The 13352-nt window shown below is 38.6% G+C and overlaps 1 protein-coding gene across 1 annotated transcript in view; it reads left to right on the plus strand.

The window, feature by feature from the left end:
• The window catches only part of CMYA5 (cardiomyopathy associated 5), a 104129-nt gene that overhangs the window by 74087 nt on the left and 16690 nt on the right, over positions 1-13352 (plus strand). Inside the window, exons 7-9 of the mRNA XM_027552949.1 lie at positions 2229-2378; positions 4902-5048; positions 6379-6526. Coding sequence (XP_027408750.1) covers positions 2229-2378; positions 4902-5048; positions 6379-6526 — 445 coding nt within the window. The remainder of the gene's footprint in view (positions 1-2228; positions 2379-4901; positions 5049-6378; positions 6527-13352) is intronic.

Raw genomic sequence — 13352 nt, forward strand, 5'->3', positions numbered from 1 at the left:
AGTGTAAATAGTGTTGATAATGTATAAAGTCTGAGCCTCTGATGTTCTTGTGCCGCATAGGAATTGTAAATTGAGCCACTGTTCGTAGTATTACATACATGGAATATTCATACTCCCTTTTAAATTTTAGAATAGTTTAAACAATAAAAGTGGTTCTTGTTTTGAAATAATATGTTTTAGTTTCATTGTTTTTAAAGGAGTAGGTTAGGTACAAAATTATTTCTAGCCTACATGCATTGCCTAATTCCCTACAACTGCCTATTCCTTAAAATTTTTTGATTGAGAGGGGGGCTCAATTATCAATTTAAAGTTTCCTAAGCTACCTGATATAGAGATTTCTGAAAAGATGTTACCATTTTAAAAAGCAGGTAAAGCTCAATGTATAATTCATAGAGGAAAAGGGAGCATTTTCATTGTTTGTTCTTTAAAAAGTTCTCTAGCACTACTTCAAAGATGATAGACAATAGTCAATCTGCTTGGCTCTTCCATAAACCAGGGCAACATGAAAATTTACTGAACTACATTTATCTGGTGGACCCCTTTAGAATGTGACACTGATTTTCTGCTGGGAAGACAAACAGAAAAGTCAAGGATAGTGTAAGAGCCTCTGAAGCACTATCAGCCCTTGGGGAGGGGCTCTGACAGGTGGGCTTCCTGCCTTCTCATGCAGCCTCCCGGCATGTCTTACGTCTGTGGTCCCTTTGTGTTTACCAGATGAAGGGTGTCTACTTCAGCTCCATCATCAGGGGCTTCCTGCCCTCTCCCCTCCATTTTCTGTGCTCCTGCAAAGGCCGTGTTTCTTTCTGAATGTTAACACTGGTTATGTGTCAAGTACTTTGCTAAGCACTTGATATGCATTATCTTGCTTTTTACAACAATCCTGGGAGGAAATAGTATTATTGTTGTTTTCCTGTTTTAAAGATGGAGGAACTGAAGCTGAAGTAACAAAGCTTACAAGTAGGGGATCTGGCGTTTAACCTTAGGCCAGCCTCTGCCCTCCGAAGCTCATGAACTTGCCCATTCTCTTATCTTCCTTCTCATTTTTCATAACTATGTATTTCCTCAGCTCTTTATTTCTGTATTGAATCTCTTCAGTGTGTCTCTTTTTGTTCCATTCTCTAAATTTAGAACCATTTATTTCTTTTAATTTCCACTTTCCTATTGAACTAACCTTTGTTTTCTTTCCCTTCATTGTTGACTTTTAATAAAGTAATCACATAAAATTTAGCCTATATTATTCAGCAAGCTCATCTCTCAGGATTGTTGACTGGAAAATAATAACCACAAAAATAAATTTTAAAACAGTTCATCTGTTCCACTATGGGAATAACCTTTTCCTCTAATTTGTAAACTATACTCAATGCTTTTGTATGTTAAAAATTTTGGAGAAGAATTTCATAGGAGCTTAATTTATGGCATTGTATATACATAAATGTTCAATATGCATAATTATAAACTTTTTAAATCTCTAGTAAAATACTCAAGAATGTTGTTGCCTTTAAAATGCAGAACAATGGATTTATACTAGATATCTAAACCTGATATTCATTTTTTTTTTTTTTAAACCTGATATTCAAATCAATTAATAGGGTGCTTTTTCCTCATGTAATTTTTACATTTTTTAAGAATTAAAAAAAATTGTAGGTATAGTCATGTTGGATATGGGAAAATGGGATAGTAGTTTCAGAAAGTGTATTTTGATGTTTTACTCATGCAAATCTTTTGCAGCCTTGATGATAAAGCAACTATAGCTAAAAAGGGTTTCATCGATCTCTATCTGAATATAGATTCTGTATTGACATAGAAGGATATGATATTGGTTACTAGCAATGCAAACTCAAGGTTTTGTTTTGAAGGAAAACCAAATCATTTGGTACATCCTCTAACTAGTATAAGTTTATTACTCTCAAAGTATAGGACTGCAGAAGAATATTACCAAGTGATCCCATTGGGAGATCCATTTTTTTTTCTATGTGTATCATAGTGTATATGTATGCGTGCAGAGAAGACATTTTGGAGAGAGTTACACACAACTATAATAACAGTGGTTGCTTCTAAGGGAAATCCTTGGGGTTGGGGGGCTGTTGAGAACAAGATAGGCCTCGCATTTTTCCTCCATGTACTTCTATATTGTTTGTATTATTGTCAATAAGCACAGGTGACTTTTGCAAAAAGAAAAGAAATCAATAAAACAGCATTAGTTATAATAAATCTTGCTTGTACTCCAGTTCCACAGCCTCCTAGATTAGAACCTCAGGAACCCAATTCTGCCACTGGTACAACAATTGCAGTTTACTGGAGCATGAACAAAGAAGACGTCATCGACTCATTCCAGGTGTACTGCATGGAGGAGCCACAAGAGGACCAAGAAGTAAACGGTAGGACTGCTAACACATATTCAGATGCATATGTACATTTCTACATCTTAATTGTAGTATTTAAACATATACCTATTATCACTCTTTCCACAAAGCATTTGTAGCCACTTAGAAAAGCAACAATGAACCAGCAATTATATAATGAAATGACATATAAGCAAAATTTGGAAATCAGGACCAAAGAAAACTAGAATGAATAAATATTATCCTAATGATGAATACTTTACCATGAATAAAGGTCATGAATGAATACTTTTCAACATGAATATTTTAACTGAAGTTCAAATTTGGCTTTGAGTTCTCAGGTTAACAAGAGCAATTGAGTGATTCTCATTTTCAGGCATGAGGTAACATACCAAAGTGTTGAAAACAAAGTTTCGATCAGAACTGAAGTCTAAAACACAAGCATAAAGTGTCCCACTTTGTAGAGGAGAAATGAGCTGTATATAGGACACTGTCTTCCACAGTAATTTTAGTGCAAACGCAGCGTTGACGTTTTCATGGCTGGTGTTTTCATGGTTGGTGTTGTCTCAGATCCCCCTTTGATAAAAGCTGCAAACAAACTATGAAGGTAAATTCAGAGTTCACACTTCTCAAGGCATGAGAAGACTGTATGGTGTAGTCTTCTGGTGTCCCAAATTAACGTGAAGATAGAGGTAAAAGTGCTTGGGAGGGTGAATGGATCGCATGTCTTACAGTTGAGCCTTTCGTAAACATCTCTCTGTTCAGTAAGACCTCTAGTAAGTCCTGGCAGTCAGGCGGTTTGATGGATCAGAGTTGGGAGTGCTGACATTCTGTGTTGCCTGTTGAAGGTAGACCCATATTTTTGGAAATTAGATGAGCATGTGACAAGATTGACATGGAATAGGAACCAATTTGTAATAAGAAATGAATTATAACTTATTTCACTGTTAATCAGTATTTAAGTCTTTTGGGATGTCATGTGATACTTAAATTAGAAAAAGTAAGAAAGCAACCATAGGCATATTGTAAACTTGGCTAAATTTGTCTGTAAGAACTCATATCTTATTGGGAACCTGTTACCATACACCTGTCACAGCACAACAAGAAAACTGCTCTTATTCGCATTTGCAATTGAGAAAATGGATGTGAGATTAAATAATTTGCCCAAGACCACAAAAATTACTTGGGACCAGGACAGGTTTTAAATAAAGATCTTTCAGACTTCAAAGCTTATGTTTTTATTTGCTTGACTCTGTGTTTGTTTTGTTATACCACACTTCACCTCCCTGTATATCCAGTTATATCAAAGAACCTCATGGCTCTCCAAGACTCCTCTTAACGACTGTTTATTTCCTGGAGCACTTTATAAAAGCGCTCCACCTGCCTACCTTCCCCTGCCATGCCCCAAACACATACCTGTCTTGTGTCTCATTCCTTTGATGCCTTGAACTCTGCTGATGCCAGTTCAATAATATGATGGTCTAGACTGTGGTACTGTGCTGTGTGGAATAGGTCCCCAGTAACATATATTATGTGCTTTGTTAAAAGGAGTACCAGGCTAAACGACTTAGTCTAAAAGGAGAATTCTCTTGAGAACTGCAGTCCCGGGTTCTAGGCTAGGGGGAAATGTTTTTCAGTGTGTATGTCTTTATGATGTTATTTAAGCCAAAATTTCATCCAGAAAGTATATCTCACTGGTAAAAGAGATGCAGTTGAAGAAACCTGCTGAGTTGAAGATTTCCTAAATTTACTTTAAAGGGAATAATCTGGGTTTCTTAACTGCAGGGGTTTTGAAGATATGACATCCTAGAGTAATATCAGAGGATACTTGGAATTACCAGGGGCTAATTTAGAAAAGAAATTGTTCTTTTAAAAGGAAAGAAATTTCAGTAAGAATAATCAGATTGGCCCAAGGAGCAGGTGTTCAGAGTGTTACTGAGTAATATTTACTACTAAAATACTTAAAGTAAAAATAATTTTAGGAAATGTCTTGATTGAACAAAGTTATTTCTTAGAACAGTTTATGTTCTATCAACGATGTTTAAGTATTTCTATCAATTATGGAAATCTCTAGTTGAAAGAATTCTGGAATTCATGATAAGGAATCAAGATTTGAAACTTTGAAAATCATACTGAATAGTTTGCTAATCTATAAAGATGCTTTTTAACATTGTACATTTAGGAAACACGGGATTGTCCTTATTTTATTACATACTCTTTTAAAATATTGCCATTGCTTAAGACTTTTCTTGAGAGTGAATTACTGAGATTAACATAAATTCCATGCAATTTTAGTATTTGCTATTAAAACAAGTTACTTTAATTGTGGTATATGAATCTGACTAATGTGCTATTACAAGTAATACTATGTCATTCTACTTATCTTTTGGAATGTTATTGCTTGAATGTTCTTAAATGTTATCTACCACATAGTGATATCTGTAAGTTTATCAGTTTGTATTTCCCACTGAAAAATGTGTAGTTGAATTTTTCCAAAAGCTATAGCTTTCAATTAACTTAGGAAGATACCTCAGAGTTTATGATTGTGTTTTATGCTAGATTTGGTAGAAGAATACAGAGTGACCGTGAAAGAAAGCTACTGTGTTTTTGAAGATTTAGAACCTGACCGATGCTATCAAGTGTGGGTAATGGCTGTGAATTTCACAGGATGTAGCCTGCCAAGCGAAAGGGCAATCTTCAGAACAGGTAAGGAGATGGTAGGGGCTTCCCAGGTGGCTCAGTGGTAAAGAATCTGCCTGCCAATGCAGGAGACATGGGTTCGAACCTTGGGTTGGGAAGATCCCCTGGAGAAGGAAGTGGCAATCCACTCCCGTATTCTTGCCTGGAGAATTCCATGGACAAAGGAGACTGGCGGACTATAGTCCAAGGGGGTCACAAAGAGGCGGACATGACTCACCAACTAAACAACAATACGCAATGACAACAAAAAGGAGATGTTAAGGGGGTGTTAAGAGGCAATACTCAGTTCTTTACAGACTATTAAGATCAACCAATAAGTGTTTGTTAAGCACCTGTTGCATGCTGGGTATTGTGCGGTGCTGCATTTGCAACAGTGAATAAGACTGGGCTCCTCTTCTCAAGAAGCTCATACTCAAGTGGGGGAGATACAAAACAAAAAATCATAGAAATTGTGTGGTAAGGGCCGTGATCCAGAACACTCTAGAAGGATATCCAAGACTGGCTGGGGCAGGGACAGGATCAGGAATGGCTTCCTAGAACTTATGCCTGAATGGAATCATTAAAAGACCAGTAGGAAGTAATATGTTAAAGGAGTGTATTCCATCTGAAGAAGACATATGAGCACAGGTGTCAAGGTAAGAAAGAGTAGGGAGTGTGCAGGTTGCAAAAAGAATTTTGGTATTATTTCTTTGACTTAAAAACAAGGGGAAGAGGACATGAGCTAAGAAAGGCTAGTACATAGAGTTCACACTTGCTAAGGTAAGAAGCTCAGGCTTTCTCATATGGGTGCTAGGAGCCCCCAAAAGACTTTCAGTAATGGTATTCAGCTGGAAATGCATTCTCGTGACGGAATCTTTTCACAGGTGCTTAAGCACGTGTGTCATAAGCCAAGTTTGCATTATATTTAAGATAATTGTAACTGCCTTAGGGAGAGAAATGACTTACTCCCTCTGTTTTATCCTTTCTTCTTGCCTTTTAAAACAACTTATTGAGTACCTATTGACGGCAAGATCATGGCAGCTAACTTGTGTGTAAAGGAAGGGGCAAAAATCTTCATATTCATTTGCTTGTATATGTATGAAGAAACCATGGTAGGATTTATGGAAGAATTTATAGAAAGCTACTATTAGAAGCTGTTTGGGGGTGGGTGAAAACTGGGCGGTTTGAAAGCAAAGATGAGAGGGAGACCTTTCAGTGTGTATATTTTTATACCTTTTGGGTTTTCAACTCAGGACATATTAAAAAAAAAAAAAATTAAAACCATCCCCAAGCCCAGCGACTAGGGAAGCAGAACTGCCACAGACAGCTCCACAACTGCCCTGTTCTGTCCCCGCAGCCCCCTCCACGCCTGTGATCCGGGCTGAGGACTGTACTGTGTGTTGGAACACAGCTACCATCCGATGGCGGCCCGCCAGCCCGGAGGCCACCGAGACCTACACTTTGGAGTACTGCAGACAGCACGCTCCCGAGGGCGAGGGCCTCAGGTAAGGACCGCTCTGCGTGGGAAGAGCCTGGGGTGTCAGAAACCCAGCGCAGGGCTCTCGACCAGCCTCTAAGGTTATGCTCACAGAGGGAGAAACGCTTCCTAAAACCCTGCTGTGCTAGTGAAGCTGTTGACTTGATTTGCAAGTCTATCACTATTCATCAATGAACTCTAAGTTTGTAATAAAGCACGCGCTACAGTGCAGAATGGTGGCTCCCTTGTAAGAAAAATGTATGTGAATTTTAATAAGATAGAACATTCTTTGAGGTATATTTAACTTGAATCATTAGACAGGATATTGCATATGTTCTGTGCTTTTTTAGTAGTCATACAGAATAGGTACCACCTAACTCAGGAAACTAATAGTGAGCACGTATATAATGTAAATTTGAATGTCTCCATAATATATTGGTAATAAAAAGGAGCTAATTACATTTATATTATCACAGACATACTTGCCTCTTTTAGAGCATGAAAAATCTAGAGATTTTCCAGGAAAAAAGAAATGTAAAGCTCTCTCAATAAAAACTATGAAGCTAAAATTTATTAATAAAAGGCTGTATATCCAGTGGGTCTTTGTTAAATGTTAATTTATTTACTGAGGTGGTGTTTTGTTAACCTCCAATCTGTGGCAATAGGGAATGATGTTCCATGATGAATATTTATATTATTATTATTAATATCCATATTTTGCTAGAGACATTTAAAAATCAGTAATTTAATGAGGTAAATTATTTTGGTAGGATATGGAACTTGGAAATAATGGTATGAAATCAGACAGCTTTTTAATAAAGTCTATTATTTAAGCTCTTGATTATCTTCCTGATCAAGCCACAGCTATTTATTTACTTATGATGTGAGGTTTCATTCAACTGAGCAATAATTATCATTTCTTTCAAGTATGTGAGGATAAGCTTCACAAAATAATGATCAAAGGATGAATTAATGCTGAGTGGAGTGTGTAAGGGTGAGATGTAGGCATTTCAGCTGAAGTGAGAACACAGTAAACATACAAGAAACAATGTCTCTGTTAATGTGCCAATTGCTGGAAGGCAGGACTTGATGATTAGCAAATAGCTGAGTGGTTAACTCAGAGAGAGAAACACACACACACACACATACACAGAGACAGAGAGACGTAGGAAGAGAAAGAAAGAATCGAGGAAGGAAGATAGAGCGAGACAAAGACAGAAACACACAGATGGATTATTACTGGCTTCTATTAAGCATTTACTGTATACCAAGTCACTGTCCTAAATGCCTTATGTATGTTGCTTTATTTAATCCTTACATACACTCTGAGAGCTAACAGATGCTTTGAGAGCCTAGCAGCTAGTGAGTGGCAATCAGGACTGAAATCTTGTTTTATTAGATTTCAGAGTCCAAGCTGCTAACCACTGTTGAATGTCACTCATGAGAGTCCTGGACATTCTCTGCATAGAAACTCTTGATGCTGTGAGAGCATCTGATCAGAAGTGCCCAAGTCCCCAGGCAAGCTCTCCCATCATTCTCCATCATCAGTGAGGAAAACCCAGTTCTTTCCAAGGCAAGACCAGACCATGAAGGAGTGCTTTGGAGTGACTCATCCCTGTTATAGCATTGGTCCTCAGCCAGCATTTGCATAAATAATACCAACACAGTTGGGTTCTAAAATCAGCAGAAATCTGGAAACCCTGAAACCTAGTAGCCGTTTCACTGAGGGAACTGTGATGTCATCTCCTAAGTGATGTCATCTCCTAACCCTCTCGACAGTTCTAGAAGGGAGGTCATGACTTCCATTAAATGAGACTCAGGGAGGTTAAATAATTTGGCCGAGGTATTAAATGATGGAGTGAGAGTTCAGAGTCAGGATGCAAACTCAGGTTCGTCTTATTTTTTCTACTAGTTCTAAAACTTGCGTCATTACACAGACTGCGTTAACATACCTAAACAGCCTGACAACTTGGAGTTATTGTATATCCTTGGTTTCTTTTGTCATATGAAAAACATAGATGTAAAGAGAGAACCCCTTTAGTTAACAGTTTTCCTTTCTCTGGTCATTCTGAGGCTCTCAAAAAAAGTTGATTTGATATCACTGATGAAGAATGCATTCCAAACAAATCCTTCATCAAAGCTAGAGAAATCAATGACAGTTTCATTTCTAGGGAAAAAATGGCCTTCCATCAATCTCATTAAGACAAAAGTTGAACTTATTAAAACATGACTAGTCATTCATTTATCCCTTTGAGACTTTGCCAGTGGGTTCCCTTAATTTTTCTTGCCAAAGGAGAACATCTGAGAGGCTGGATAAGCAGAAGTTTATAGAAGTTATGGACCAGTACAAGAATCCTTTGTTATTGAATGGACCTGGTCCAGCAAGTTTAGAAGTGAAGGGAAATTCTGCATTCTGAGCCTTGTTGATAGCTTGGGGCTGTGTTGGAGATGGACCTCTTTCCCAGTTGGGTGTTAAAAGACCACTCAGTGCCAGGAGGTAGAATGGTATGTTCAATCCACAGCTCAAAGATGACTCTCCAGGCTCTCTGGACACCTGATGAATCTCACAATAGGTCGTTTTTAAGGCAACCACAATTTTGTTGGCCGCAAATCACTACCCTGTTTGATAAGTCACATCAGAATGATCCCTCACGAATACAAGAAACCTCAGTGCTTTATATCTCTGGTTGGCATCAACAAACTATGAAATAATTCATCCTTAATTTCAGAGGCCCAGGGCTGCAAAACTCATTTGTATCTCTTTTGGTTCTCCAATTTAAGAGTTCAGGAGGGAGAGAAAATTAGACTCTTTCGGAGTGGTCATGTGTCTTGTGTCTTTGACCATCTGGTTCTTAAAACCAACTTTAAAACAATTCCTTACAATGTCTGATGGTTCAAAACTCTACTAAACATTAGCTATTTAGCAATCATCTATATTGCCAACCTCTAGAATGTCAGCTGTAGACAGCTAGTCAGACAGTGGAACTGATAAACAAAGAATCTCAACATTTTATCACCCCTAGCTAAAAAACCGAACCATCCCTAGTTTTCCATTTTATTAGAGACACATTCTTCACTTTGGTTTCTGCATAGCAGTGCATAATTGAAGTTATTTTGTGTCTTGGAAAGAACAGCAAGCCAAGGATTGTCTGATCCCACTCACTTGTTGGCTCCATAAAGGGATTATTATGTAAAGTTGCAGCCTCAGTGCTTGGGACAGTATCTGGCATATTGTAGCTACTCAATACGCATGTGTTACCTGAATGGGTATATATCATTAGCATGGAATACATAATACTGACAACAACAATAAAAGTTAGGTCAGTTTTGAGGATAATGTCATTCAAAATCAGAAAAAAAAAAAAAAAAAGCAAATTGTGCCCACAGAGTAAAGAAGAATGGTGAATGAGTTAGTTTTAGTGAATGGATATTTAATTAGGAAATAGGACTAGTCTAACTTGGAAGACTGGATACCTTTTCATGGATCACTTACAGGGAAGAACACTTATAATCTTATTTATCCATTGGTTACATAACCCTTGCATACATTCTAGGTTCTTTGCAAAACCCCTATGCTAAATCAGATGTAAAAACAAAACACATACAAAGACCCCATAAAAAAAAACTGGGTAAGAACAGGAAGCTTTTCTGTGCAGCTCTTCATTACAGGTCTGTTTAATGAGTGAATGAGTAGATAAATGATGGCATTAGCCAATCTCCTTTTGTCCTTGCCAACTCCAAGTCATCCCACTGACTGGAATCTCTAGCAAAGAAAAGATGGAGAACTAAACAGAACTAAGAACTAAATGAATTTAGATATTTCTCACCCTCAATCCCTGAAAAGACAGACAGCCTTAAAAGCTCTCGTCTGGAGTAGGAAGAGAAATTGAAATGAAGAGGGGAAAAAAGGATGACTAATATGAAATTGCACATACGCACACGGGGGGCATTGATTACCCTTTAGATTAGGGAGTCTAATTTTGGTTGCCAGAACAGAAACACATCCATCTTCAGACTGGCATTCACTCTCCCAGAACGATGACCTCTAGAAATTCCAAAAAGATGCTGGTTGACCTCTTAGAGGAGGTGTTTAAATGCAGTGAGCCCATTGCGCTCCAGAGCTTCCTGACGTGGTGTCTGAAACAGCCGAGCAGTTGTCTCCATGCCATCATCCTCACAGAAAACACATTTGCATACTTCTGTGTGTGGGCACTGTGGCTCCAGCCCAGCAGTCGGCCCCTGTTGGGCTCGGGGGTAGGCGGGAGTGACAATCCCTGGCTTGTGTGTGGGGGCTGAGGGAGCTCCTACTCAGCCTTTCCTGTTTTTCTTTGAATGCTCTCCTCAGGTTGGGTGGGCTCAAAACACTTTGAAAAATTTTCCACCGCTCGGCTGTTTCCTCAGCTGTTCTGTCTCTCCTGTGTGGAGAGAAGTCAGCAGAACTGTGGGTGGAGGAGGGAAAACTGAGAGAAATATAGTACAGGGATTAGCCGTGTGGGCTGTGCAGAAAGAAGCTGTGTACTGAATGACAAATCTGTGAGACTCAATACGCCACGAAAGTGGTTGGTAGTGCACTTCCTGCTCCCCCGCCCCGGCCAAGGTGATGGGTGGAGAGACCCTCCTGTGTGGGCTGGGCTCTGGGTGCTGGATCTATGAGCTCCTGTTTCTCCTGCTTCCAGCTTTTGGGGTCACACGTGGTGGGGCAGAACAGGATTGTCTGTCACAGCTGGGGATCTAGCTGGGGACACCTGCCACTTTGTCCCTATAAGGAAAAGTGAGGGTGAATTTCCTAATGAACTTAATGCCTGATCAGGAGACGAAGAATCCCAGCATTTGAAAAAAAAAAAAAACCAAACATTTTTTACTAAGCTTTCAACTGAACAGGTGATGACTGACCACACAGTCTAGGGCAAGTGATTTGACCTTTTGCACAGCCTGTGGGTAAAGGAGATAGTCATTCCTCCCCCATGCTTGCTTCATAGGATGACAGGAGCACCACTGACATGATTGGGCCAAAATTCACAGAGTAATTAAGAGGTAATAGGATAACCTACCCCCCCACAACTCCACCTCCACAGAAATTCTTGGCATTCAGCTTTTGCTAAATGAAATCTTTCTTCCCAAATGAATCTGATTTAACTTTGATCATTTAAAATTCTATACACCTCCTGCTTGTATAGTAAAGCCTCAGTCAATGGAAAACCAACCTCTTCTTTTACTTTTAACTTATGATCTGTCAGTTTTCAAAACGATTCCAGTTGTTCACAATGAAAGACTCAGTCATACTAAAGCCACTAAAAACAACCCTGTAAGGGCAAGAGCCAGATAATGCAGAGGTAAGGAGGTTGTTTCACAAAGCGCAGGTTAAGAACAATACCTCAATGGAACATGCAATTTAAATATGAACTTCCTGGCAGCTAAAGTGAAAACAGAAGAGTGGGGGAGAGAGCAAGAGGGAGAAAGAAAGAGATTACATAACTCATCTCTTTTAAAAAAAGGAAGCACAACGCTTCACTGAGAGAGACAATTCTATTTCTTGACATTCAGTTATAAGATGAATTTTTCATGTAGATCTTTATATAAGGGCTATTGAACAAGATAATAGTGATTGTCTTTAAGAGCAGTTTTACAAAAGATGCAAAAGCATTCCCTATGTAACCCTTTTTTAAATGGGCTCTGAAAGTATAATTTAAATCACCATTCTGTGCAGGTAGTTCTGTGGGACCTCAGGTAATTGTCCACCTGTGTGACCTTGGAGTGGTAAAGGAGAGGTTGGAGAATCCAGAAGAATGAATAGATGTTACTAGGTTCTTGGGATTCTCTGCCTGAAATGTAAATGGTGTCATTCAAACTTTGGAGGGTAACCAACTATGGAGAAAACTAAACTCTAGGATCCTTCTGCTGGAAAGATCTCTTTGATTGACTCTCTGATTTTGTGAGAGATTCTAATTATAGGAAAGCCTGAGTTCCATGGGTCATCAGGATTCTGCCCTCATGTTACGTTTCTACACTATTATGAACTAATAGTGATGTTTAGTTAACACTGAGTCTTATAATAAGACTCATTTATCAAATAAAAAAAAAGGCCTGTTGAGAAATATTTATTTACTATGTTTAAAAAAAAAGTCAACATATAAAGAATTTACGTCTTAATCCTGATTTAACAAAAATTTTCATCTTAAACAGAAAATTCCGTGTTTATGGTTAATTAAGGTTTTATAAATGGCTTCCAACAGCGGAAACTGTTTAGTTGTTCTTGTATTTCATGTTGCTTAAGCACAAGCTGGAATCAATATTGCTGGGAGAAATATCAATGACCTCAGATATGTAGATGACACAAACTTATGGCAGAAAGTGAAGAGGAACTAAAAAGCCTCTTGATGAAAGTGAAAGAGGAGAGTGAAAAAGTTGGCTTAAAGCTCAACATTCAGAAAACTAAGATCAGGGCATCTGGTCCCATCACTTCATGGGAAATAGATGGGGAAACAGTGGAAACAGTGACAGACTTTATTTTGGGGGGCTCCAAAATCACTGCAGATGGATTGCAGCCATGAAATTAAAAGATGCTTACTCCTTGGAAGGAAAGTTATGACCAACCTAGATAGCATATTCAAAAGCAGAGACATTACTTTGCCAACAAAGGTCCGCTAGTCAAGGCTATGGTTTTTCCAGTGGTCATGTATGGATGTGAGAGTTGGAATGTGAAGAAAGCTTGAGAGTCCCTTGGACTGCAAGGAGATCAAACCAGTCCATTCTGAAGGAGATCAGTCCTGGGTGTTCTTTGGAAGGAATGATGCTAAAGCTGAAACTCCAGTACTTTGGCCACCTCATGTGAAGAGTTGACTCATTGGAAAAGA

This window comes from Bos indicus x Bos taurus, chromosome 10, assembly GCF_003369695.1.
Source record: "Bos indicus x Bos taurus breed Angus x Brahman F1 hybrid chromosome 10, Bos_hybrid_MaternalHap_v2.0, whole genome shotgun sequence".
NCBI lineage: Eukaryota > Metazoa > Chordata > Mammalia > Artiodactyla > Bovidae > Bos > Bos indicus x Bos taurus.